The 26,171-nt window shown below is 34.7% G+C and overlaps 1 protein-coding gene and 1 non-coding gene across 4 annotated transcripts in view; both read left to right on the top strand.

Moving 5' to 3' along the window:
* KPNA4 (karyopherin subunit alpha 4) overlaps positions 1–25,628 on the top strand; it is a 57,937-nt gene extending 32,309 nt beyond the window's left edge. For all 3 annotated transcript variants that reach the window (XM_034998242.1, XM_034998236.1, XM_034998252.1), the window contains 10 exons: positions 814–900; positions 2,800–2,969; positions 3,056–3,100; positions 6,302–6,433; positions 11,504–11,632; positions 12,972–13,076; positions 16,745–16,816; positions 17,916–18,078; positions 20,559–20,653; positions 23,646–25,628. In XM_034998242.1, the coding sequence (XP_034854133.1) occupies positions 814–900; positions 2,800–2,969; positions 3,056–3,100; positions 6,302–6,433; positions 11,504–11,632; positions 12,972–13,076; positions 16,745–16,816; positions 17,916–18,078; positions 20,559–20,653; positions 23,646–23,744 (1,097 nt within the window). In that variant the 3' untranslated portion in view covers positions 23,745–25,628. The remainder of the gene's footprint in view (positions 1–813; positions 901–2,799; positions 2,970–3,055; positions 3,101–6,301; positions 6,434–11,503; positions 11,633–12,971; positions 13,077–16,744; positions 16,817–17,915; positions 18,079–20,558; positions 20,654–23,645) is intronic.
* On the top strand, positions 11,848–12,158 carry LOC118007216. Its single transcript, XR_004678339.1, has one exon.
* Positions 25,629–26,171: the final 543 nt, after the last annotated feature.

Below are 26,171 nucleotides of genomic sequence, written 5' to 3'. Positions count from 1 at the left end.
CCCTGTTGGTTTTCAAAGCCAGACATTTGGGGAGTTTGTCTCTGGTGTAGGTCCCAAGGGTTCAGGTGCCTGATTTGGGGCTCTAACCCCTAGCTCTTCAGGGATATGCTCCATATTTATGAAATCCCTCCTGCTTGTGGGTCACTGCTAGGTTATAGGGCATGGCTTTGTTAGGACCATAGTCTCTGCCTCTCCTGTCCATCTCAGTGTGACCTTTTTATCATTTGTTGTGAAGGAGCTGTTCAGCTAGTTCTATAGGAAGCATTATTGTATATGTAGCTATAGATTTGGTGTGTCCATGGTAGAAGGTGAGGTCAGCCACCATCTTGAACTGCACCCTCCTGTTACTTTAAATTTCTGTATTCAGAACTTACTTCAATAGTTGGGAGTCCCTTTTTTTTTTTTCTAAGTTTGAGAATAATGCTTGAATCTATAAGGAATGAATTACTTATTTATTTTTAAGAATTGATTTTTAATTTGGAATTTTATTCAGGTTTAATTATGAATGAAAATTTACTAGCTCAATTTGATATTTATATGTTAAAACTGAGATTTTGATGCTGAATAAGTGGCTTGCTGATCACAAATTTTCCACTACTGTTACTGGAGTGAAAATCATTTAATAAATATATATTTTAAATGTATTTTTGATAGGGTCCTTTCTTCTTAGATTTCAGCCAAAAAAAAGATTGATTTTTGGTTTAGAGTATAATATCTTCAATCCTTTTTTTTTTTTTCCAATATTATTGAGATGTAATTGGCCTCTAAGACTGTCTTTAAACTTAAATGTTAATTTATGTTTTCATCCTTCAGATGCTGTGCCACTTTTCCTGAGGCTTCTACATTCACCCCATCAAAACGTCTGTGAGCAAGCAGTGTGGGCACTGGGAAATATTATAGGTTTGTATAAAACTTGTAATACTAGCTCTACAGTTGTTGTTGTCATATACTGTGTAATAAAAATGACTACTAGTAGTTGAAAAAGAAAAACAGTTTGTCTTTTTCAGGACTGGATCTTGTGAAATAATTTATAGAAATTATAGCTGTTTTAAGTATAAACCTATAATAAACAGGATGAACGTTTTTGTTGCTTATCTTTTATATCGTCCACTCTTTTTTTTAGTATATAGTCAACTCTTAATTATTTGAATAATTAGGAAATATGTATGTGATAATAGATCTCCTCTCCCTCCTTTATTATGTTGATGGATTCATTTTATTCCCTAACTTTCTCCATTGTCATAGAAATAATAAGAAAAAAGAAGGATGCACAACGTAAACCAACAGTTTTTCTCCATAATGACAGTTCTTAAAAAGAGTCTTAATTGAAATTTTTACTATCTTTCCTGGATTTTAGTACAGTAAAATACAGTAATGTTATCCATTATCATCATAGGTCATCATACAGGAGGTGTTTGTAGCTTATAGACAGTGTCATTAAATGTTGAATACCATGATTATCCTACCTTTCAGGTTTTCTCTGGCGTAATTGTAAGAAGAATAATTAAAGACAATTCTAATATTTCAAGATTTGTTTTTAATCTAGAGACGAACTTTACCCAAACTCAAAAATTTGAAGAGCTATCCTCCAGTGAGTGGAGAATGGAAAAAAATCTGGGGTCTGAACTGTATTATGTCCCTTGATGTTAGAATTTATTGTTCTTACATGGAAGTAGCCGATAATTACTTTCATGTACCTCTTCTATATTACTTTTGGGGGGCCAAGATAGAATGCAGGGGATGGTTCGTTCCATAATTAAGAGTTTTAAAATGGGAGAATTTCTCTGTAAACTGTTCTTCACATATGGTATATTGCTATTAGGAATGCTCTCTTTTGTGTATCCAGATTCCTTCACCCCTTTGCTTTTATACCAAATTTTAGATTTAGAACTATTAATGCAGCATCTTGATCTTTGGTTTTTAATTCCAGTAACATTGTAGAATAATTAGGATACATGGATGCCAAAAGAATAGGCATTTTTATCTCCAAATATTACAGTGCTAGGAAAAGGATTTTCCTTTTATAGAGTGTAATACTTAACATGGCTTTAATGCTAGAAATTACAGTGATGCTATAGATACAGAAATTACATTTGGCAGTTCTCTAAGGCAGCGATTCTCAAACTTTAGCCTGTTTTCAGAATCATATGAAAGGGCTTGTTAAAACCCAGAATTCTGGATCCACAGAGGTTGTTTAACAGATCTGGATAGGGCCAAAAATTACTGTGGGAACCACTGCTCTAGGGATATTGGTTCATCCCCTCATTTTTTTGACATAGTTTTTTATTTTTTAATTTTATTTTGGACATAGTTTTTTAAATGTGTAGAGTAATTCATAGTTAATACTTTTGGTACTCTGATACTGGATCATAAGTGTAAATTCTACAAATATTTTTTTCTAGTATTATTTTGATATATATACATATATATATTTTTTAATTACGTGAAAGTTTGTTAGAGAGTACCATTGAGAGAGAAAATAAAAGCAGCAGTTCTCTGCTCACAAAGTACTCTAAAGGATCCTTAGGCTTCTAATTTTGAATGGCATAAAAACATAGGTGAACAATTTATAAACCGGAATATGTGAATAACGTGCAAAAAATACCTTAACTACTTTATGTTGCTTCTCTTGGCTCAGAGACCTAAAATGAGAACTTGGTTATTGTCTGAAACTTCTGTATAAAACTAAATAGTGTATCTAGTTAAAATACAGAAAGCAGCATATTGAACCAGTGTTTTATGTTTTCTGAATTGCTTATTGTCAGTGTATTTTATTGAATTAATCACTCCTTCCTACAGGTGATGGGCCACAGTGTAGAGATTATGTCATAAGTCTTGGAGTTGTGAAACCTTTACTTTCCTTCATAAGTCCATCTATTCCTATAACATTCTTAAGAAATGTTACTTGGGTAATGGTCAACTTATGTCGCCACAAAGATCCACCACCCCCAATGGAAACCATTCAGGAGGTAAACAAATGTTTTGTTTTTTGTTGTTTAACTAAACTAGATACCATTATGTGTTTGTTTTTAAATCTATATATTTCTCTCTTCAGATTCTTCCAGCTCTTTGTGTCTTAATTCATCACACAGACGTAAATGTGAGTATTTTTCATGTGTATAATATATATGTCTAGGGTTGCCCTTCTGACATAGAGAAGAAAATGTTATACTGTACATAATGTTCGTGTACTCGATTAGATTTTTCCATTTCAAGAGTTGTAATAACATGGCTTGCTGTTATTATATTTACTTTGTGTTTACCTATATCACAAAATATAATTTACAGTGAAGAAATCAAGCCTAACTATATTTTGGTATGGGCAATAGCATATGTGGAGAGTTGGGGGGAGTAAAAACTCGTTTTGGAAGTTCTTAAAAGTTGCCAGTTAGTGATCTCCCTCACTAAAATTATATCTTTTGATTGGTCAAGAGCTTTTTATGGAAGCTCATTTTGACGGCCTGGCCAGTGTTTGAGAGAATACATAGGTCTAATAGTATTTCATTTTTTGAAAGATAAAAAAGAGAAATATTTGTGCCTTTATGCATGGGTTTGTATTCATATGCAGACACCAATCCAAGAACATAAGTTGCTCTTTATTTTTACTATATTTTTCCATCTACAATGACTTTGATAGTAGTTTCACATGTTAAAGAGAGAACTCGTAAATATCCAAACAAGAAAAAAAATAGTGCAGACTAGATTTTAAGCATAATAAATATACCTTATTCATTCTCACAAACACAGATGGCAAAGGAAAAAGCGCCTCAGGAAGTATAAATGAGGTGGGAAACTGACTGCTTATAAAACCAGCTTCGCCATCGTGTTAGAAAAGCTAGGAGTATGACGGGTAAAGGAAATCACAGGAATACAGTGCGTAGCAACATTCAGGAACTTTGGTTCCTTAAAAACAGCTTGGTGTGATGACCAGTGTTTGATAAGCTGCTTCATTACTTTTCAGTTTCTAGGGTAATACCATTTTTCCAGGATCTCTCTAAAGCATATGGAACAAATTAAAGTTAGAATTATACTACGTCAAACAGTGACATGATGTATAAAATTCATTAGATGAACATGATCCTTGCTCTAAAGATATTTTGTTTTAGATCCTGATAATCTAGAATCCTGAAAATATATATATGTATATATATAAGCCATTTTGGGGTTTGGCTCCTTAGTGCCAAGTGTTTTTATTAAATTACAAATTTCAATATTTTACTTTTAATTAAGTTCCAAGGAAGATTAATCTCAAACTTTATACCTCTACCAAAAAACCAGACATCTTGGTTGACCTTATTCAGAGATTGTATTGTGTTCTTTCCACCTGTTTACCCCAATCCAGTTGAGATTGTACCTCGGTTTTCTTGCTTTTAATGTATCTTGAATTTTTCAAGCCAGTCTCATTGTTTTTTAGTAGCACGTTTACTAAGTAGTTTACTATATAATAATGTTTACTAAAAATATAGTCTTCTTAGGTAAACGCTTAGCAACAAATTCTTAAACCAGACCATAAAAGAAGTAAAAAATAAATAAAACTGCTTCCACAAATCATAGTGAAACACTGAAATTACACTGTGGTAGTTATAATTAGTAAATTTACCATAGAATGTTAACTTTGATACAAGAAGTATATGTGAGGTCAAGTCTATTTAAATTGTGATTTTGATGTGAGCATATTCATGATGTTTAGTATTAGGCCTTTAAAAAATTGTATCTGGATTTTATGTACAGTCATGGAGAAGTATCTTGAAATATATTGCCTATATCAACAAATTTTGGCATATGTTGGGACTCTGGAAAAAAGATTTACATTTGTAAATAGAAATTTAGTTCTTTCACATATTTTGATACCACTTTATGTGTGTGAATTCTTTCATTTGGTGTCTTCTTTTTAGATTAAAAATAGCCGAAGAACTTTCTTGAGTTTTTGAAAGGAAAAATGGCACAGTGTTGTTTTCTCCTTCTAGGAGATTCTCAGATGTTTTAAACATAACATTGGTTTAGAATTTAAAAGGTTTCACACCTTTCTGACTTGTCTTTTGATACGTAATTCATATTCCAGAAAGGCTCCAGAAGTAAAGTTCCAGGCACAATTATTATTCCTGTGTCTTTGTCACTACCTGTGCTATTTATGCAACAGTTTAACAGTTGTCATACTTCCTCTTGGATATAACTTCTAATTATGATATAATGCAAAAGAAAGATGAAACACAGTGGCCTGCTGAACTTCACAATAAGGTTCATTAAAAATTATAACATTTTGGGGCACCTGGGTGGCTCAGTCGTCAAGCCTCTGCCTTTGGCTCAGGTCACGATCCCAAGGTCCTGGGATCGAGCCACGCATTGGGCTCCCTGCTTGGCGGGAAACCTTCTCCCTCTCCCACTCCCCCTGCTTGTGTTCCATCTCTCACTGTCTCTCTCTCTCTTGTCAAATAAATAAATAAATAAAATCTTTTTAAAAATTATAATATTTCATTTGATGTTAATAAAAATTATAACATTTAATGATAGTTTAATTTTTATATAATTTAATTGCAGAGGGTTTTTTTTATAAATAGTTTTTTGGCAGATGCTGTAAATTATGCATTTTCTTTTTTTTACTAGAACGTTTTTTATTATGGATCATACAGATTGACCCGTGGTTGCTTTTAATGTCTTGATCTGCAGCTGTGGGATGCTTCCACTATGAGAAGTTGCCTCCAGTTTTATAAGGCAAAGCAAACTGGTTGGAAAAGATGAAACTACTATACTTCTAATACTGAAATATTGGCTTTAGACATACCTACATGATACCAGTGATACTAGAAAACAACTTGAATGTATACATCTAGCCCCAATGTTTTGAATCACTGTGTATGTTGAATACATTCAGTATTTACAACTATATGTACTTACTACATGTCTTTGGACCTGTTACGCCTCAGTGTGAGCATTTGAGAAAGGCAATGTCTTTTTCTCCTATTTCATGTACAGTGTAGTGTGTATCTTAGTGAATTAAGACTGGATACTAAAAAAAAAAAAGACTGGATACTAATCTGTGGTTGGGATCATAATTAACTGAAGCATCCTAAATATGGCTAAAAGATGCACATACTTGATACAGACATTCAGAGATAGATGATGATGTTTAGTATTATAGAGCAGATTAAGATTTCAGTGAATTGAGGTGAGTGAGACAAGAAAGGAAGAAAGAAGGTCGTGAAACAATCATAGATTAACTATAACTAAGTTAACTGTAGTTAAGAATTATTAAAGTGACAAAATATTCAAAGGCTGTTTGAATTTTCATTTTATCCATTAGATATTGGTAGATACAGTCTGGGCCCTCTCTTACCTTACTGATGCTGGCAATGAACAGATACAGATGGTAATAGACTCTGGAATAGTCCCTCACTTGGTTCCTCTGCTCAGCCACCAGGAAGTTAAAGTTCAGGTGAGTTTGTTGTTGATAATAATATAAGGTGTTTTGTTTACCACTAATTTGCTTTAAGCATGGCATTCAAAAATAGACAATTTCATTAGTTCAAAGTATATTTCTAGCCTAATAACACATCTTTTTTTAAATCTTTTTTTCTTTATTGAAGTATAGTTGACACACAATGTTACATTAGTTTCAGGTATAGAACATATTGATCCAGCTTCTCTATAAGTTATGCTGTGCTCATCACAAGTGTAGCTACCATCTGTCACAATATAATGCTATTACAATACCACTGACTGTATTCCCTATGCTATACTGTGATCCCTTGACTTAATCATCAAATTACTGGAAGCCTCTATCTCCCAGTCACCTTCACCCATTTTGCCCATCCCCCCACCTCCCTCCTGTCTGTCAAACATTAATTTGTTCTCTGTATTTATGGGTCTGTTTCTGCTTTTTGTTTGTTCATTTTGTTTTTTAGATTCCACATATAAGTGAAATCATACGGTATTTTTCTTTCTCTGATTTACTTAGCATAATACTCTATAGGTCCATCCATGTGGTTGTACATGGTAAGGTCTCATTCTCTTTATGGTTAATATTCCATTGGTTTGTACGTATATATACACACACACACACACACACGCACACATACCACGTTTTTATCCATTCATCTGTCGATGGACACTGGGTTGCTTTCATATCTTGGCTATTGTAAGTAATGCCACAGTAAACATAGGGGTGCATATATCTTTTTGAAATAAAATAAGAACATATTTTTGAAAAGAGGGAGGTATTAAATCCACATTTTAAAGATGGAGAAAATGAGGTAAGATTAACAAGAACCTTCCCCCCTCCCCTTCCCTTTCCCTACACCCCACCAAAAACCCCACCCCAGGGCATCTCCTTTATAGATTACTGATTTCTAACATGGACCTAGGAAATTCGTATGTTAACTTGGGTGGCATTTGAAACAAGTTCTGATACTTTATTTTTTTCTATTTTTTATTTTTCTTCATTTTTCCTACTCTTTTCCTTTTCTCCCCTCTTTTTTTTAACTCTCCATACTGTACTGGGCAAGCTTAGTTAATGCCTAGTTTCATTGGCACTGTGATAAAGGCTTTATACTGAAATATGCTGCTTAGGGGCTTCCTAAATTGTTTCCTTTTAGTTACTTAAAATCTTTTTTTAACGGGGCACCTGGGTGGCTCAGTTGGTTAAGCATCTGACTTCATCTCAGGTCATGATCTCTGGGTCCTGGGTCCTGGACCAAACCGCCAGGCAGTTCCTTGCTCAGTGGGGAGTCTGCTTGTCCCTCTCCCGCTCCTTCTAACCCTCCCCCCAAAATAAATAAATAAAATCCTTTTTAACTTTGTTTTATCCTTTTATTATTTTTAAATCCTTCCATATAAATATTCCAAATCTGCATCTAGAAAGAGCCAAAAAAGAGAGGGTGAGAAGTTCACACAAATATTATAAGTAGTTAACTGTCAAACTGCAGTGGTAAAGGGAGATAGAGCAAGCTTTCCTATCCTTCCGAAGTAAATAGTATGCTTTAATCATGATGACTTACAGTCTGTTAGCAATAGCATAAGGAAAACCGTTAACCTAATTAACTATTTCTCAACCCTGGGTGGACATTAAAATCAACTGTGAAGCTTGAAGAAAAAAAAAATTTTTATTTCCCTTGCTTGACCCCTAGAGATTCTGTTTTAATAAATCTGGGATATTTCCTAGAGACCTGGGCTTTAAAAAGCTCTTCAGATGATACTCATGGACGATTGGAATGGAGAACACAAACCTTAAAAATTTAAAGCTGTTTAAGGAACGAGGGAAGACTTAGCTGAATTCAGGAATGGAATAAATAGTTTGCCATTTAGGTGTATTTGTAGCTCATTTAAAATATTTTAATAGAGGGGTGCCTGGGTGGCTCAGTCGTTAAGCATCTGCCTTCGGCTCAGGTCATGATCCCAGCGTCCTGGGATCGAGCCCCACATCGGGCTCCCTGCTCCATGGGGAGCCTGCTTCTCCCTCTCCCACTCCCCCTGCTTGTGTTTCCTCTCTCACTGTCTCTCTCTCTCTCAAATAAATAAAATCTTTTAAAAAAATAAATAAATAAAATATTTTAATAGAGGCACCTAACTGGCTTAGAGGAGCATGCGACTCTTGATCTCAGGGTAGTAAGTTTAAGCCCCATGTTAGGTATAGCGATTACTTAAAAATAAATAAGTAAACTTTGAAAAAAGTTAATAAAATACTCATACTAGATATTAAATTTGCATTTCTTAAGCGTGGTACTTATGTCTTGGTATGGGTATTTGTTTTTGTTTTTTTTTCAGAATGCATCGTTAGTTTTAAATTGGATTTCATTCAGAAATAAGGTTGGAATTTTTCTTTAGCAGCTGTCAATGTTCTGTACTTTACATGATATCTAGTAGAGGTTTTTAAAATTTTTTTCAACTTTAACTCCATAATTTAGGAAAAGAGAATAATTGTAATGAACCTCCACGTAGATTTTCTCTATAACCTTGCTCACTCCCTCCCCCCCAAATTATTTTGACACATCCCAGATAGTATATAATTTCATCCAGCTTCTCTTAAAAAATAAGGCTATGGGGGCACCTGGGTGGCTCAGTCATTAAGCGTCTGCCTTCGGCTCAGGTCATGATCCCAGGGTCCTGGGATCAAGCCCTGCATTGGGCTCCCTGCTCCGCGAGAAGCCTGCTTCTCCCTCTCCCACTCCCCCTGCTTGTGTTCCCTCTCTCGCTGTGTCTCTCTGTGTCAAATAAATAAATTAAAAAAATAATAAGGTTACGTGTTTTTACATAATCACAGTACTGTTAGAGTATTTTTTAAATTTTAATGTTAAAACCCAATCAGTATCCAAATTTTACTGATTGCTTCATATTTTTTCACAGTTTGACCAAATCAGTCTCCAGTTGACACATTGCATTTGGTAGCTTTGTCTTTGTTTCTTTAGTTACAATTTTCTTTTATTTTTCTTTCCCCTTTTAAATTTATTTGTTAAAGAAGCTGGGTCACTACAAAACATTTTTAAAAAATTAAAGAAGACCTAAATAAATGGAAAGACATCCATGTTCATAGATTAGAAGAGAGTGTTGTTAGGTTGGCAGTGCTCCTCACATTTACCTACAGGTTAAATGCGATTCCTGTTGGGGCACCTGGGTGGCTCAGTCAGTTAAGCATCTCCCTTCAGCTCAGGTCATGATCCCAGTGTCCTGGGATGGAGCCCTGTACTGTGTCAGGCTCCCTGCTCAGCGGGGAGTCTGCTTCTCCTTCTCCTTTTGCCCCTCTCCCTGCTCGTTCTCTCTCTCAAGTAAATAAAATAAAATAAAAAGACTCCAGATACAAACCCATATATTTATGATCAATTGATTTTCAACAAAGATGCCAAGAAAATTCAATTAGCAAAGAATAGTCTTTTGAACAAATGGATCTGAGACTATTGAGTATCTACATGTAAACAAATGAAATTATACCCCTATATATAAAAATTAGCTCAGAATAGATCAAACACCTAAATATAAGAGCTAAAAGTGCAAATCTCTTAGAAGAAAACATAAGCATAAATTTTCATGATCTTGGATTAGGTAGCAATTTTTTAGATAAGATACAACAAGCACAAGCAACCAAGGAGAAAAATAAATTGGACTTCACCAAAATTAAAAACTTGTGCTTCTCAGGAGACCATCAAGGAAGTGAAAAGACAACCCACAGAATGGAAGGGAGTATTTGCAAATCATGTATCTGAAAGGGGACTTGGATCCAAAATACATAAAGAATTCTTACAACTCAACAATAAAAAGACAAATCGCATTAAAAATTGGCAGAACATTTAAATGCAGTTATACATACAAATCGTCAGTAAGCACATGAGAAGATGTTCAACGTTATTGGTCATGAAGGAAATGCAGATCAAAGCTGCAATGAAATACCGTTTCATACACACCGGGATGGTATAATCAAAAAGACATTAACAAGTTTTGACAAGAGAGGGTGGAATCCTTATACACCTATAGAAATGTAAAATGGTACATCGTCTTTGGAATACAGTGTGACGGTACCTCAAAAAGTTAGATACAGAGTTACTGTATAACCCAGCATTTTCTACTCCCAGGTATATATAAACCCAAGAGAACTGAAAGCACATGTTCACCCAAAAACTGGCACACAAATGTTTATGGCACTATTATTCATAATAGCCAGTGAAAGCCAAATGTTTATCCACTAATGAATAGTTAAAAATATATTCCACTTACATATAACTGGAATATTATTTGGCCATGAAAAGGAATGAAGTATCTATACATGCTACAACATGAATGGACCTTGAAAGCATTATGTTAAGTGAAGGAAGCTAGACAAAAAAGGCCACCTACTGTCTGATTCCAATTATATGAAATGTCTGGAATAGGCAAATTCAGAGACGTCTCAGGCATAGTAGCTGTCAACCCCCTTCCCCAGGGTGGGGGGGAATGGGAGTGACTGCTAATGGTTACAGATACCCCTTTTTGATGTGACAAAAATGTTCTGGAATTACCTTTTATGGTTGCACAGTTTTGAATATATAAGAACCACTGAATTTTACACTTTGAAAGGGTAAATTTTTTGTTATATAAATTATATCTCAATTGAGGGGGGGAAACTGAGTCATTTGTCTTGTAAATGTTAAAATTAGCCCCCCAAAAAGCTTTAACTTGACAGAAAAAGACCTAATACAACTATAAAATAATTGGTAATTCAAATTCATACGATAGTGAAATCTCATACTAAGCAAGTTCTTGCTCTCCTTCAGAAGAGCACTGTGTTTTTGTTTGTAATTTATTGAAACAGTGAATCAGAAATCTAAAGTACTTACTGTCTTTATGGCCCTAATTACTATCAAAAATTATCCTTGTTTGTTTCTTGACTGTCTTCTACAATAATGTAAGCTCCATAACCCTGTCCTATTCACTCCTCTATTCCTAAATTGGTATCAGACACAACTTGCTCAAAAACAGGTTGGCATGAATGAAAGTGTATCTTTCATAATAGAACATCTTATTAAATCTTTTGTTTCAGACTGCAGCACTTAGAGCTGTGGGCAACATTGTTACTGGAACCGATGAGCAAACACAAGTAGTTTTGAACTGTGATGCTCTTTCACACTTCCCAGCACTTCTGACACATCCCAAAGAGAAAATTAATAAAGTAAGTATTTTTAAATACTACTTAATAAGTAACACACAAAATATTCAGCAGTTTTCATTTGTAAAATTAGGGATTCAGAAGTATCTATAATGATTATTAATATAAACCGTCATTTAGACATCAAGAGAAGATAGAATATTTTATTCTTTATAACATGGATTTCTGTGATTTTCTGTATATAAAACCAGTTGTAAACAATGCAAATTTGGCTCTCTTGGAAATGATGAAATAGAGATAATTGGGTGTTGAATGTTGTGTGATTGGAAAATTTTAATGTGTGAGTTAAGTAAACTTTATAGATAATTTGTGTGTGTGTGTGTGTGTGTCCTCGCTCATGGAGGCTATTGAAAGGGAGCACTGATTGGTGATGCTGATATTGGAGTGCATCTGAGGCTGTTGTAGAAATAGACGGGCTGTTGATTACAACATTGCCGATGATTATAACCCAAGAACAGCTCACCTAAGTAGCCTAGCACCCTACAATCTCTAACAGGTTCATTAAACATGGTCCTGTGATCTGATCCAAAGAGCCTACTTGACATTAGCTAATACTAATAGTTTCAGGAATAAAATTTGTTTACTAATTTTTTTTTAAATAGAGAATGTTTCCCTTTACATTGATTAATGTAATAAGTTTATTATGTCTGGTAAATGACAGTAATATACTACATAGGATATGAGGTTGATATTTTGTCTTATTTCATGCTAACTGGTCTCAGTGTGCATTTATTGTCTATGAAACTCGTGAAACACTTGACTACCATCATCTTGGCAAAAGCAGTAAGCACCACTAAAGTGTAAAGGGTAGCATAAAAAGATCCTTACGGTAGACCAATGAAACATCTTGGTTCCACTTTAGCTCTTGAGAGAAATGATGCAGTGAATGACTTACAAATAAGTATACTAAAACAATCCACTATTTAGATTTACTGACTCTGGCTAGCATCTTGATCACAGTAGAATAGAGAATAAAGCACATTATGTGAGGGGGATGCTGAATCTCATTTACAGTAGTTTTGGGATTTGTATCTATATTACAGCTCATGGATTCCTTAGTATTTGTTCAGACAAGCTTCTTTTGAATCTTACGTTTGGGAACATTGCTTTCAAGAATTTTTCAGAAGGGTTAGTTCATCATGACTTGGATTAGGGCCATTAACAATTTGTTCAAAGAAAATACAGAATGTGGGGGGATAGAGGAGTTGAGATTCCTGAAATTTTTATTATGGAACTCATTCCATAATAAAATCATTTGAACATTGTAACAAATGTAGTGAATTTAGTCCAGATGCAGATTTTAATTTTTAATGAGAAATATTGAAGGGGTCTTGTTCTGCAGGAAGCAGTGTGGTTCCTCTCTAACATCACCGCAGGAAATCAGCAGCAGGTTCAAGCAGTAATTGATGCCAATCTTGTACCAATGATAATACACCTTTTGGATAAGGTAAGAAAATCATCTTGTATATAATCTGAGTAAGAGGAAAAGGATTTAAATTTAACAGATTATGTGATTATATACCTCTGTTTAATTAGAACCTATACAGCGGCACGAAGACTACAGTAAAGTAGTAGTAATGTGAAAACTTTGAACCTAGCAGTTTTGTTTTGTTTTGTTTTGTTTAAAGATTTTATTTATTTATTTGACAGAGAGAGAGACAGCTAGAGAGGGAACACAAGCAGGGGGAGTGGGAGAGGGAGAAGCAGGCTTGCCGCCGAGCAGGGAGCCTGACGCGGGGCTCGATCCCAGGACCCTGGGATCATGACCTGAGCCGAAGGCAGACGCTTAACCGACTGAGCCACCCAGGCGCCCCGAACCTAGCAGTTTTTACATATAAAAAACACATTTCTTTTTAGAACCTCTGACCCTTCTTCTGTATCATTCCTTTACCAGTATTACCATTATCCTGGGATTTATTAAAAATGCATTATTACTATTTTAAAAAAAAACATTACTGATGATAATACTCAAAATCATAATTATTACTGCTGATTATAAATGCTTACATATTGTTCTCATCATTCCACATGTATTATTTCATATAACTCTGCAACTCCATGAGCTTAAGAATTATCCCCTTTTGACAGATGAAGAAACTATGGTATAGACAAATAAATTGTCCAAAATCAAACAGCAAGTAAGTGTGCTATTTAATCGTATGCTGTATCATCACTCATGCTTACATTAACGTTTGGGAAAGAGACAATTTAAAATGTCACAGTCACGGCATGGGTTTTTTCTAAACATTGATCTGTAATTAGACGATAACTCTATCTTCTTTCCCTCCATGTTTTCTACAAACTGGTAGTAAAGGCTTAGTTTCCTATAAACTGGTAGAGCCAGTTCAGTTTTTTAGGCAAGGCTTAATGCACTACTCTGTATTTCCTAATGATTTGCATCAGAAGACATATACTGTTTGTCCCATATCTTCAGATGTCCTACATCTGTCCTCTTCAGATTGATGAGTGAGCTCAGGTGTGATGAGCCTACTCCAATTGATTGTTATAAACCTAGCCATCAGTCTTTCACTAGTGGTTTTCAGGTAGTCATTAATGATCATTGTGTGGATCCCTTATTTTACGAGGAACTGCAAAATGCTGACTTTCTAATTCTGTCGTTGTTTATGTATTAACTTTGATTTTTCAATAAAAAGCTTTTTTCATGGCGCCTGGATGGCTCAGTCGGTTAAGCATCTGCCTTCGGCTCAGGTCATGATCCCAGGGTCCTGGAATCGAGCCCCATGTCAGGATCCTGCTCGGCGGGAGCCTGCTTCTCCCTCTCCTCCCTGCTTATGCTCTCTCTCCCTATCTCTGTCCACTCTCTCTCTCTCTAAATAAATAAAATCTTTAAAAAAGAAAAAAACCTTTTTCCTTTATCAGCTATTGGTTTACTCTGAAATATGTTTCATGTAAGAAAGGCAAGATGAATTCTCATTATCACTTAGTTTTTGTTTTGTTGTTTTGGGGGAGGTGTGTGTGTGGGTGTGTGTGGGTGTGGGTGTGTTTAAGTAGGCTCCATTCAGGGCTTGAACTCATGACCCTGAGATCAAGACCGGAGCTGAGATGAAAAATCATATGCCTAACTGACTGAGCCACCCAGGCATCCCATTATTCACTTAGTTTTTAGAATAACATGGTTCCCTAACAACCTCAAAAGTATACTAGGGTGGAGTTTTTAGTGTCATTAGGAAATTATGAATTTTTATATATATATTGTAAGTTTTAGTCCATTGTAGTTATTTTTTCTAGCAGATTGTCCCTAACCAATGGGAATCTCTTAAATTTAGCACCTGTGTCTTTTTTACATCACCCCAGTAGTTTTTGAGATGAGAGCTTCCTACCTTTTGAATATGACACAGTTCTCAAGCTTATTTTATGTATTTTCTGACCTAGACTTTCCAGGGTGTCCTTTTAGGTAGCAGATAGTATATAAGTATCATAGTTCAGGTCCTAAGGATGATAATTGCTACAAGGTTGTCATTGTTTCTAGTGAACAAAATGGGTGATAATGTGTTTGGTTTTGTTTGGTTTTGTTTTTAGAAAATAGAAAATAGGGATGCCTGACTGGCTCAGTCAGTAGGGCATGCGACTCTTGATCCTCAGGATCATGAGTTCAAGCCCCACTTCGGGCATGGAGCCTACTTAAAAAAAAAGTAGAAAATATATAGTAATTTTGTGAACATGAGAACTAAAAAGATTACAGTATATATTGAGATATGTAAAATTTATCAAAATAACAAGATCATATTGCCACTAACAACCTGACTACTCCACTTTTAAGATTTCCTTGAGGGGTATTGTTTTTAGGATGTATTCCATCAGCAATGTACTTAAAAATGATCTGTCACTTGAAATAATTTTTGTATGTGTGACTAGGTCACCAACTTGATATATATAGTTATGTTACTTATTTCTGTTTTTTATTTGGGGAAATTAGTATTTTTGTTTGTTTAGGTTTTTGGTTTTGTGTTTTTTTTAAGATTTTTATTTATTTGCCAGAGAGAGACACAGCGAGAGAGGGAACACAAGCAGGGGAAGTGGGAGAGGGAGAAGCAGGCTTCCCACTGAGCAGGGAGCCCAGTGCGGGGCTTGATCTCAGGACCCCGGGATCATGACCCGAGCCGAAGGCAGACACTTAACGACTAAGCCACCCAGGTGCCCCTGTTTAGGGTTTTTTGGCATATGTGTAAATTTTGCTGTATAATGTCATCCCTGCCCTGTAAGCATTGTACCATTTTACAATCCTACCAGCCTCACTGATATTTACATTTTATCAGTCTGGTATATAAAAAGATATCCCACTACAATATTAATTTTTATTCCTCATATTTATATAGGTTTTTTCCTTAATTGTAAGCACTTTCCCAGGTTGCTAGTCTTCTTTATATTTAACAGCAGGTTATTACTCCATTCAGCAGATTTATTGTAATTAGTCATTTATTCCACTGTTGTTGAGAATTCTGGTTGCTTTTACTTTTTGACTAGTATGTGCTACTAAGATGGTATCTAGAAAGATACATAATATTTGTTTTAAATTATTTTCTTGGTAAGTTCTCAGAGATTCTCACCTTTGAGAACTTCATATAATTATTAAATGTATTACTAAGTATGTTACTAAGTCATATATATGACTTTTTAAATGATTTTTAAGTATATTTTTTTCAATTTATATTTGAAAGGTAATGTAGGAGGGTGCTATTTTTATATCATAGTCTCATTAGTGGTGGACATTATCATTTTTAAAACCTTGTTTTGTGTTTAAAAGGATACTGGACATTTCTTTGATTAAAGTGAAATGTACGTTTTCCTTTTTTTTTTTTTTTTTTTGACTGCTTTTATTTTATCACTGACTTCATTTAATCTGATTTCATTGAACAGTAATACCAAGTCAGTTTGTTTCCAGGAGAGTTTGCAAAAGGGAGTCTACATTTGTTTAGGGTAAATTGTTATTTTGTTTAGGGTAAATTGAATTCAAAATATTTTCTTAAGTAAAAATTATGTATGCACATAGAAAGGCTAGAAAAAACCTGGGGAAATAAGCAGTTGAAAATCATTTCAGATAACACTTTTCCCCAATTTAAACTATGTTGCAATTTGTATCCTTTGCTTTTACAGGGGGATTTTGGCACTCAGAAAGAAGCTGCTTGGGCCATAAGTAACTTAACAATTAGTGGGAGGAAAGATCAAGTAAGTTCAGCTCTTATTTATTTCTCAAACCTGGTAAAATAATAGTACAGATAATTCTAAGATTTAGATTTCAGTTAAATCATAACTTAAAATAATAGCAAGATAACAGGCATTCTGTGATTTTTTTCTTTCCCCCCCATATAAAAGTGTCACCTTGACTTCCTTTAGTTATATTTCATAGATGAGAAGTGTTATTGGCCTACAAAAATTTTCTAATCCATGGTAAGATCAAAACATACGTAGTCAGGGGTTTATTTATTTATTTTTTTAACAGTATTAAGAAAAAACAGGACTTTTTAGCATAATAGGGCAGAATGAAACGTCACAGATTCTCGTAACAAATGAACACCAACAACAAAAAGAACACAAACAGCAACAAAATTTACCAGCAGCAAAGCAAGGAACTAACGTAAACCAAAAGACTGGGTCTAGGAATTAGGGAAAGGGATGTAAGGAGCCTAGGGTGTAAAGTTTAAAGAGGCATTGTCACAGATAAGCTATAGACTGGTGGTGAGCAATGAATCCACTTACATATGAATACAGAGCAGAATATACACGTAGTAAGTACATGGAAATGACAATATAACAAAATATAAAAATGATAGAAAAATATTACGAAAATACTATATAACCAATTGAACAGTGAATTGAAGATGGCCAGGTATTTGAGGATTCTAAATGTTATAGCACTCTCACATTGAATACTATAACATTGAACAGTTGGTAGCTTTAAAAAAAATCATCCATCCTCTTTACAGATTTCATAATTTTTTAATCTTAAAGGGGAGGAAGGGGCCTTTGAAGAAAGTACTCCTTACAGCAAACGTTTCATATGAAGTTGAGTGATTCCTTCATTTTCACTTGTTTTTTCCTAAGTTAAAGAAAAGTAAACACTACATTAAAAGGAGAAGGAATCTCATAGTAAAATAATCTTAACAATAAAATAATAAAATAATCTAATGTGGTCTAACATAACGTGAAAGATGAGGTCATGTTTCCATACTCAAACTTTTGAAGTCAAAATTATTTCAGTGAAATCATATGGTACACAAACAAAATTCTCTTATGTTTATTTTGTCATGGTGTTTTTCTTCTTCAGGTGGCCTATCTAATCCAACAAAATGTTATTCCGCCTTTTTGCAACTTGCTGACTGTAAAAGATGCACAAGTTGTGCAAGTAGTACTTGATGGACTAAGTAATATATTAAAAATGGCTGAAGATGAGGCAGAAACCATAGCCAATCTTATAGAAGAATGTGGAGGTAAGTTTATTATAAGCTATTATTTCACATTTTAATGTTCTTTTTATAACTGCCTTTATTTTCTGACTAATGTAGCACTTCTGTATTTTTCTGTCATAGATTATCAAGTAACAGAATAAAGTAAATACTATATTCTATATGTACAGTCCTGCTCAGCTTCTTGCATATGCTTAGGTAACTGAATTGCTGCCATGTATTGAACAGGCACTGTGCTAAGGTACTGGGAAAACAGTGGTAAACAAGACACAGTCCTTGCCCTCAAGGCATGTCAGTTTAGTCATGGAGATAAATATGAACTGATTTAATGTGCTAATTACCCTAATAGAAATGTACAACAAAATGAAATACCTGGAAGAAGCAGGAAGTGACACCTGAGCTGGATTTTGAGAGATGAATAAGGATTAATAAAGTAAAAAGGGATGAGAGGTGTTCCAGGCAGAGAGAACACCATGAGCAAAGTCTGAGGTGAGACCTAGCATTCAGCAAATTATAAGTAGTTCAGTGTTGCTGAATCACAAAGTATGGGGGAGAAACTGCCTAAACATGAGGCTGGAGATAGCGCCACCAACCAGGCCCCTGCGGTCTTAGAAGCTTGATAGCATAGCAGATTCTTTATTCTGTCACACACTTTCCAAATCTGATTCTGTGCCAGAGTCGCACAGAGTATAAACAGCATGGCTTCGCTTTCAGCTCTTAGAATTACCATGTAGATAGAACATGGAAGACTCCGTTGTAGCCGTGGAACAAAATGTAAATGTTACCAACCCAGATAAGCACAAAAGGAAGGGTATTTCTGACAGATGTGGAGAAGTAAATGAAAAGAGAAGTAACTATAAGAGTGAGAGAACCATATTCTCAATTTGCTTAGCGAAGAGTTCGGAGGCTTGAAAGAAGTATTTTTAAAGTTACTAAAGTGACAGAGCAACAGAAAACGCAAAGCTATCAAGTTAGGAACAGGAGATAGAGAATAGGGAACCTAATTGGGAAGTTGAGTACCAGAAAAATTAAAAACAAGTATAGTTTAAAATTTTTACTACTTTTTTCCCCACATAAACATTTTAATTATTAAAAATTTTATTTTTATATATTAAAATCCATATCTGAGCCTTGCCCTCATCACTGGAGGTAAGGCTAGGAATCTGTATCTTACAAGCTTCCCCAATGAATTCTGCCCCAGGGTGTTACAAAGCCATTGAAAGATTTTACCTAAGGGATTGGTATGTTTAAATGGAGCGTGGATATCAGGGAAATGGGACCGTTGGAGACAGGAGGCAGGAAACCAGTTAGGACAGTATATAGCGGTTGGGCCACAATAAATGATGACAGGATTCAAGAAGTAGATAGACTATGAGGTTTTTGAGATTTGATGATAGAGTATTGAGGGAAAGGGGAACTTACTAGGCTTCCTCTCCAATTTCAAGTTGTTTATTATCACAAAGTAAGAATACATTGGAACGAATAGTTTAATTGAGGAAAGGCAAGTAACAAATTGTGTTTGGACATTTTGAGTTTTAAGTACCCATGAAACATCTGGTGAAATGATCACACAGGCATTTTAATTTTATGTTTCTGAAGCCCAGAAAAGAACAAGTCCTCACCCTATCATAGTGGCTAAATTCTTTTTTCTTTTAAGATTTTCTTTTTAAGCAATCCCCACACCCAACGTGGGGCTCAAACAACCCCGAGATCAAGAATTGCGTACTCCACTGACCAAGCTAGCCAGGCGTACCTAGCTAAATTCTTTTTTACTTAAGGCAGGCCCACTAAGTAGAGTGTGTAGAGTGAAAAATGAGCCCAAAACAACTTCTCCCATGTAAGGAATAGAGATAAAGAAGAACACTCATGAAAGGGCAATTTCACTTTACTTCAGAAGCCTTAAAATTATTACTCCTATAAAGCAAAACAAGATGCAGTTTGCATATCAGTTAAGTTTATATATTCTTTTTAATGTTTCTGCCTATGATTTAATAAGCTCAATGTTTATAGGGAAAATTCCCCTTTCTCCTGAAACACTGTGATTGAGCTTGATCATTTTCCATAATACTTAACATATGTCTTAACATTCATATTTATTAATCACCAGTATTTTCATTGTTTTTATACATGCTTATTAGAAAAACTTGGCAGAGGCTAGAAAGTAGAAAGAATCTGCTTTTAACTTGTAACAAACAAAAGTAATCCATGTTGTTACTCCTTATAAACATTGGTTATATAGTGCTCTGCTGAATAGAGAGGGGTCTGTCGCTTGCTTAAAACATTTATATGCATTTAAACACTCAGGTTGTTAACTTTTTAAGATAAATATGCTGTATTTGTGCATAAAACCTTTTTATTTTTAAGATTCACCTTTAGAGTAGAGTCCCAAAAATCATAGATTTGCAGTCCAAAAATTGGGATTATGTGGTCCCAAGATTATTGTAAATTTTTTGTTCTTACATTTTAAATATTACCATTGTTTCACTTCATAAAATTTCTTGCAGGCCTGGAGAAAATTGAACAACTTCAAAATCACGAAAATGAAGACATCTACAAATTGGCCTATGAGATCATTGATCAGTTCTTCTCTTCAGATGATGTATTTAATAATTTTATAGTTTTCTTAGTTTTATGTATAAACATAAGTCTAGAAATAATATAAGCTAGGACGTACATTTTTTGGAATGGAATTAAAATAATGTCACTTTCAGAAACAAATATTTTAATATTTTAAAGTCTGTCAGGGCATTTTAAAAAGTAGTTACTGTTTCTAAAGGCAAAAAAAGACAAGGATTTTTTTTTTCTTTTTTACAGATTTATTGCCATTAATAGTTAAAAATAGAATGAGGACTTTTTATTTCACAGGAATGCTGAAAGGTTTACTCGTAAAATAGCTTTTTTTTTTAATCTTGTAACTGGAAGTTTGTACTTTTTGACCAGCTTCCTCCACTTTTCTCTTCCCCCACCCTCTACCCATGGTAACCACAAGTTTGATCTTTCCTGTGAGTTTTTTTGGTCTTTTTTAAGATTCCACATATAAGTTAGATCATACAGTATTTGTCTTTCTCTGTCTGACTTATTTAACTTAGCATTAAATGCCCTCAGTGTTTATACATGTTGTTGCAAATGGCAGGATTTCCTTTTAGTCTTTATAATATTCTACTGTGTATATATACCACATTTTCTTTATCCATTCATCTGTTGGTGGACATTTAGGTTATTTCCATGCCTTGGCTATTGTAAATAATGCTGCTGTGAACATAGGGGTGGAGATGTCTTTTCGAGTTAGTGTTTTCATTTCCTTTGAATGTATTCCTAGAAGTGGAATTGTTAAATAATCATATGATAGTTATATTTTTAATTTTTTTGAGGATCCTCCATACTGTTTTCCATAGTGGATATACTAATTTAAAGTCCCACTAACGATGCACAAGATTTCCCCTTTCTCCATATCCACACCAGCATTTGTTAACTCTTGTCTTTTTAATGATGGCCATTTTAACAGGTGTGAGGTAATACCTCATTGTGGTTTTAATTTGCATTGCCCTAATTCCTAGTGATATTGAGTATCTTTTCATGTACCTATTCACCTTTGTATATCTTTTGGAGAAATGTCTGTTCAGGTCTTTTGCCCATTTTTTTTTTTTTTTAAGATTTTATTTATTTATTTGACAGAGAGCGAGACAGCAAGAAAGGGAACACAAGCAATGGGAGTGGGAGAGGGAGAAGCAGGCTTCCCGCTGAGCAGGGCCTGATGTAGGGCTCAATCCCAGGACCCTGGGATCATGACCTGAGCCGGAGGTAGACGCTTAATGGTTGAGCCACCCAGGTGCCCCTGCCCATTTTTTAATTGGGTTGTTTTTTTGCTTTTGAGTATGATAAGAATTTTTTTGACACTGGGCAAGTCAGGGTTTATTTTCACTTGATGTCTTTATAGTTCTCAAATTATATATTGTTAATAGCATATTTATAAACAAAACAGTGATAATCCTTTATGACAATAGTTCATCCATATTTGAAGATATTGTCACTGTTACTTTTAGTAGGTGACCAAAAATAAATTTGAAGATACATAAAATGGAAACAGTAAATCATCAAGAAAGATAAGTTATCATATAATGTAAGGTGTAGTATACAAAAGTATCTTCATAGTATATGGTAGTTGAAATTAAAGTATTAACTTATTTTTAATGTTGCTTCTTTGGAAAAGTAAATCTAAAAGCAGTTATTCCTTAGAAAATTATGATTAGATACAGCCACCAGTGGATTTTTTGATAATTCTCAACTTTTCAAAAAATAATTCATATACCCCAAACTTTTCCACATTATCAAAAAAGAATGGAATGTTATTAAATATTTTCTTAAGTGTATATGATTTGAACATTAACCTGGGAAGGACAATACTGGAAAAGAAAATTTGTGGACTATTTACTTACAGATGATCAAGCTAAGTCCTATTTAGAATATAATGCTAGTTAAATCAATCAGAAATAAAATCCAAAAAAAAATCCTCTTTTTTTTTTTTTTTTAAGATTTTTTTTATTTATTTATTCATGAGAGAGAGAGAGGCAGAGGGAGAAGCAGGCTCCCAAGGAGCAGGGAGCCCGATGCGGGACTCGATCCCAAGACCCTGAGATCATGACCTGAGCCGAAGGCAGACGCTTAACCATCTGAGCCACCCAGGCGCCCAAGACATCCTCTCTTAAGGGTAGCTTTTATCACATGTTCTAAAGTTGGATTTTTGGAAGTCCTAATTTGCAACTATAGATATACACAAGACCTTATGATTTCTAATACCTTAACATGAAGTTCTCTGTTAATCTCTTACATTGTGAAAAGAATAATTCAGATGATATGCGTATTTATAGGGGGAACTGTACGATATATGGTATTTCAAAAAAGAACCCCTAGATATAAAGTATAAAGAACATTATTTATTCATTATATCACAGCTATTATTTTACCATTTTAAGCCCAAATGTCATTTATGTCCAGTTGCTAGTAAAAAAATTAAAGATTACATTTACTCTCCAAAAGTGACAGCATTAAGTTTTTTAATGTCATCAACTTTTATCTATTTGCCCAAGTAAAAGGGATATTATAGTGAGTATCCTCTCAGTTTGAGATGTAGGACAATCTCCACTTTATTACTTATGTCACTCTTGGAAGATACCTATCTTGCATATTCTCTTAAGTTTCCTCTCATTTTGGTGCCTTTAAGAAAAAGCCTTGGGGCGCCTGGGTGGCTCAGCCGTTGAGCGTCTGCCTTCGGCTCAGGTCATGATTCCAGAGTCCTGGGATCGAGCCCCGCATCGGGCTCCCTGCTCTGCGGGAAGCCTGCTTCTCCCACTCCCTCTGCTTGTGTTCCCTCTCTCGCTGTGTCTCTCTCTGTCAAATAAATAAAATCTTAAAAAAAAAAAGAAAAAGAAAAAGCCTTTACGAAATGTTTCAGCTTTCTAAAGAGATGGTAGGACAATGTTGGCTTTCGTCATCTCTCTTGTACTTTTTTTATGGAAATGAGAATATTTCTATAATGTTATTTATGTAACCTTTAAAACTAATTATCACTTACTTTTTCTTTTTTCCTTTAGATTGATGAAGATCCTAGCCTTGTTCCAGAGGCAATACAAGGTGGAACATTTGGTTTCAATTCATCTGCCAACGTACCAACAGAAGGGTTCCAGTTTTAGAAAGATGTTGTGGAAGTTAGGTACAATGCAGCACTGAGATATATATATATATATACATATATATAAAAAGGTTTGATCCATCAAGCTTGGCTCATGGGATCTGCTGCTGCATTAAATCGGGAAAGAAAATGTGAAGATTTCATTTGGAATCACAGAAAATGCCCAAATGAGGTCAAGATGGCGAGTGGGTGCGAGTGAGAATGAGTGGCAAAATGTAACGAAAACTTTACATGAATGCTTATTTAGGTTGTTCAAAGTAAAAAGGGCTACAGGTCACAGATCTTCAGTGCCTGAGAAGGAACATTGACTTACTCTGTATCAATTGAGGGGAAAGTGCAGTACTGTCATCTTCAAGCCTTGTAAGCATAAAAGAGGATACGATGCCCATATAAGTCAAAGGAAAACGAGCCCAGGCCTTGCTATGAAGCAATGTGTGAGTGGACAATGATGAATGAATGTCTGGCTCAGTGATAGGGAGTCAGGTTCATCTTTCAAATCTAGGGCTCTTCACTCATGAAGCAGACTCCTAGTCCTGGAGTGACTGTGTACGAGAGTATGGTTGTGGTGCTGTATGTGAACGCATGCAAGCTTGATTCGCCTTCAGGGGGCTGATAACAAACCTAGTAAATCATCAAAGTGAGATCATAAGTGTTAATGTACACTGGACATGAAAACAAAGACCGGTTTAGCAGCAGACATTGGTTTACTCTGCAGCCTGTGTTTTCTACTCCCCGTCTTCCCTTTACCCACCCCACCTCCTTTTTTTTTCTTTTTAGTTTTTATTTACTTTACCTAGTATGGCTTTTTAGTTGCTTCTCAAGTCAGAAAACTTTTCAGGAAGGTTTCCCTGTGCATTTGCACCAGATGAATGTTTGATGCTATGAAAAGCTTTCCATATCATCAGAACTAATTTGTGTAGATTTTTGCATGAAAAAAATCATAAATTTCCCTCAAAATAGACTGTGTTGCAGTACACAAGTTGCCATAATAGTATAAAACAGTAAAATGTGCTTTAAAAAGCCATCCTTTTCATTTTCAGAGATAACATAAAGATCTTTGCATGAGGTAAATCTACAGCATAGTTCATTTTTAGATTTTGTTGAGTCCTGTAAAGAAGAAGAAGAAAAAAGTTTCAGTTGTGGTAGAATACCGTGCTGTGTTTAAATGTTACTTGTTTTCAAACTTTGTTTTCTATGAAAATGATATGGAAACTTCTAAAATGGAATTTGGTGCATATGTACTGCTGAATAAAGACCGATGAAGAGGTTTGAGTAGATGTACAAATCAAGTAATGGTTTGAACACCTTTAATAATATGCCTAATCTGTTCAATTGTTTTAGAATCTTTTTATCTTAGATGTAGGCAGCCATGAACAATCTATTTTGAGCCACTTTAGGGAGAAAACTTTGTATTTTTAAAACTTGCATAAAAGTTATGCAAGTGGTTTTTATAAATTGGAATAATACCTCAGTTTTGAGGTTATGCACACTAAATTAAATGTGACATAAATTAATTTGTACAAAAAGAACTCTTTATAAGGTGGCTCATTGTAGGAAATCCTGTGCCTTCCCCTTTGAGCACAAGTGTTGCATGAACAACAGTTTGCTATAAGAAACATACCAGATTAGCCACCATTAGCATCTATATCTACTTTGTGTTTAAAATCAACTGGTAATTCTGAAACACTGTAGAATGGATAAAAATTATTTTGTGATCATAACTCTTTGTTGAACTAGAGTATTTTTGCAGCATTCCTTGTCATCAGAAACATGGTTAAAGTTAAAACTAGAAGCAGCAGAAAACTAGCTTGTAAAATTTATCCAAGTAGAATGCAGGCTAGGCTGTCTTGGGGAAATAAACATTAAAACTTAAAGCAATGTTTTACATGGGGTGTGTGTGTGTGCTGTTTGGATTTTAATATATAAATATAAAGTTAGAGTATGAATCAATGGCTTATTTTAGATTGTCCTTAAGCTTTTGACCTAGAACCAAGGTAACAGAAGAAATTTCTTAAATTCTGTACTTTTAATATAGACATATTAATATTTAACCCACTGGGTCTGTTCAGGTGACACTGTCTTTGCTTCTGCTTTCTCCCTGTCCAGCCCAAGATTTTGACCTTCCTTTATTCTTCTAGCAAAATGGACTGAGAGAGACTACTTGAACTATATTTTACATATTACTGTAACTTCAGCACATGACTACAAGTGGCAGATTACATACAAAGCTTGTTTTTTTACAGAAGGCTTAAATTAACAGAAGTTGACCATAACAGTATTTTGTATAATCCATGTTTCTTAGTAAATAGATCTAGCTCAAAGTAAGGTTATAATAGGCCAAGTGATTTTATAAAATAGTTAACCCTATAATACATCCTAGTGTGGATGATAGCAACATCTGTGAATACAAGGGCTACCTGATAGTCTA

Source organism: Mirounga leonina, unplaced genomic scaffold (assembly GCF_011800145.1).
Source record: "Mirounga leonina isolate KUSES-001 unplaced genomic scaffold, KU_Mleo_1.0 Mir_115, whole genome shotgun sequence".
Classification (NCBI taxonomy): domain Eukaryota; kingdom Metazoa; phylum Chordata; class Mammalia; order Carnivora; family Phocidae; genus Mirounga; species Mirounga leonina.
This window is presented reverse-complemented; position numbering and strand designations above follow the sequence as displayed.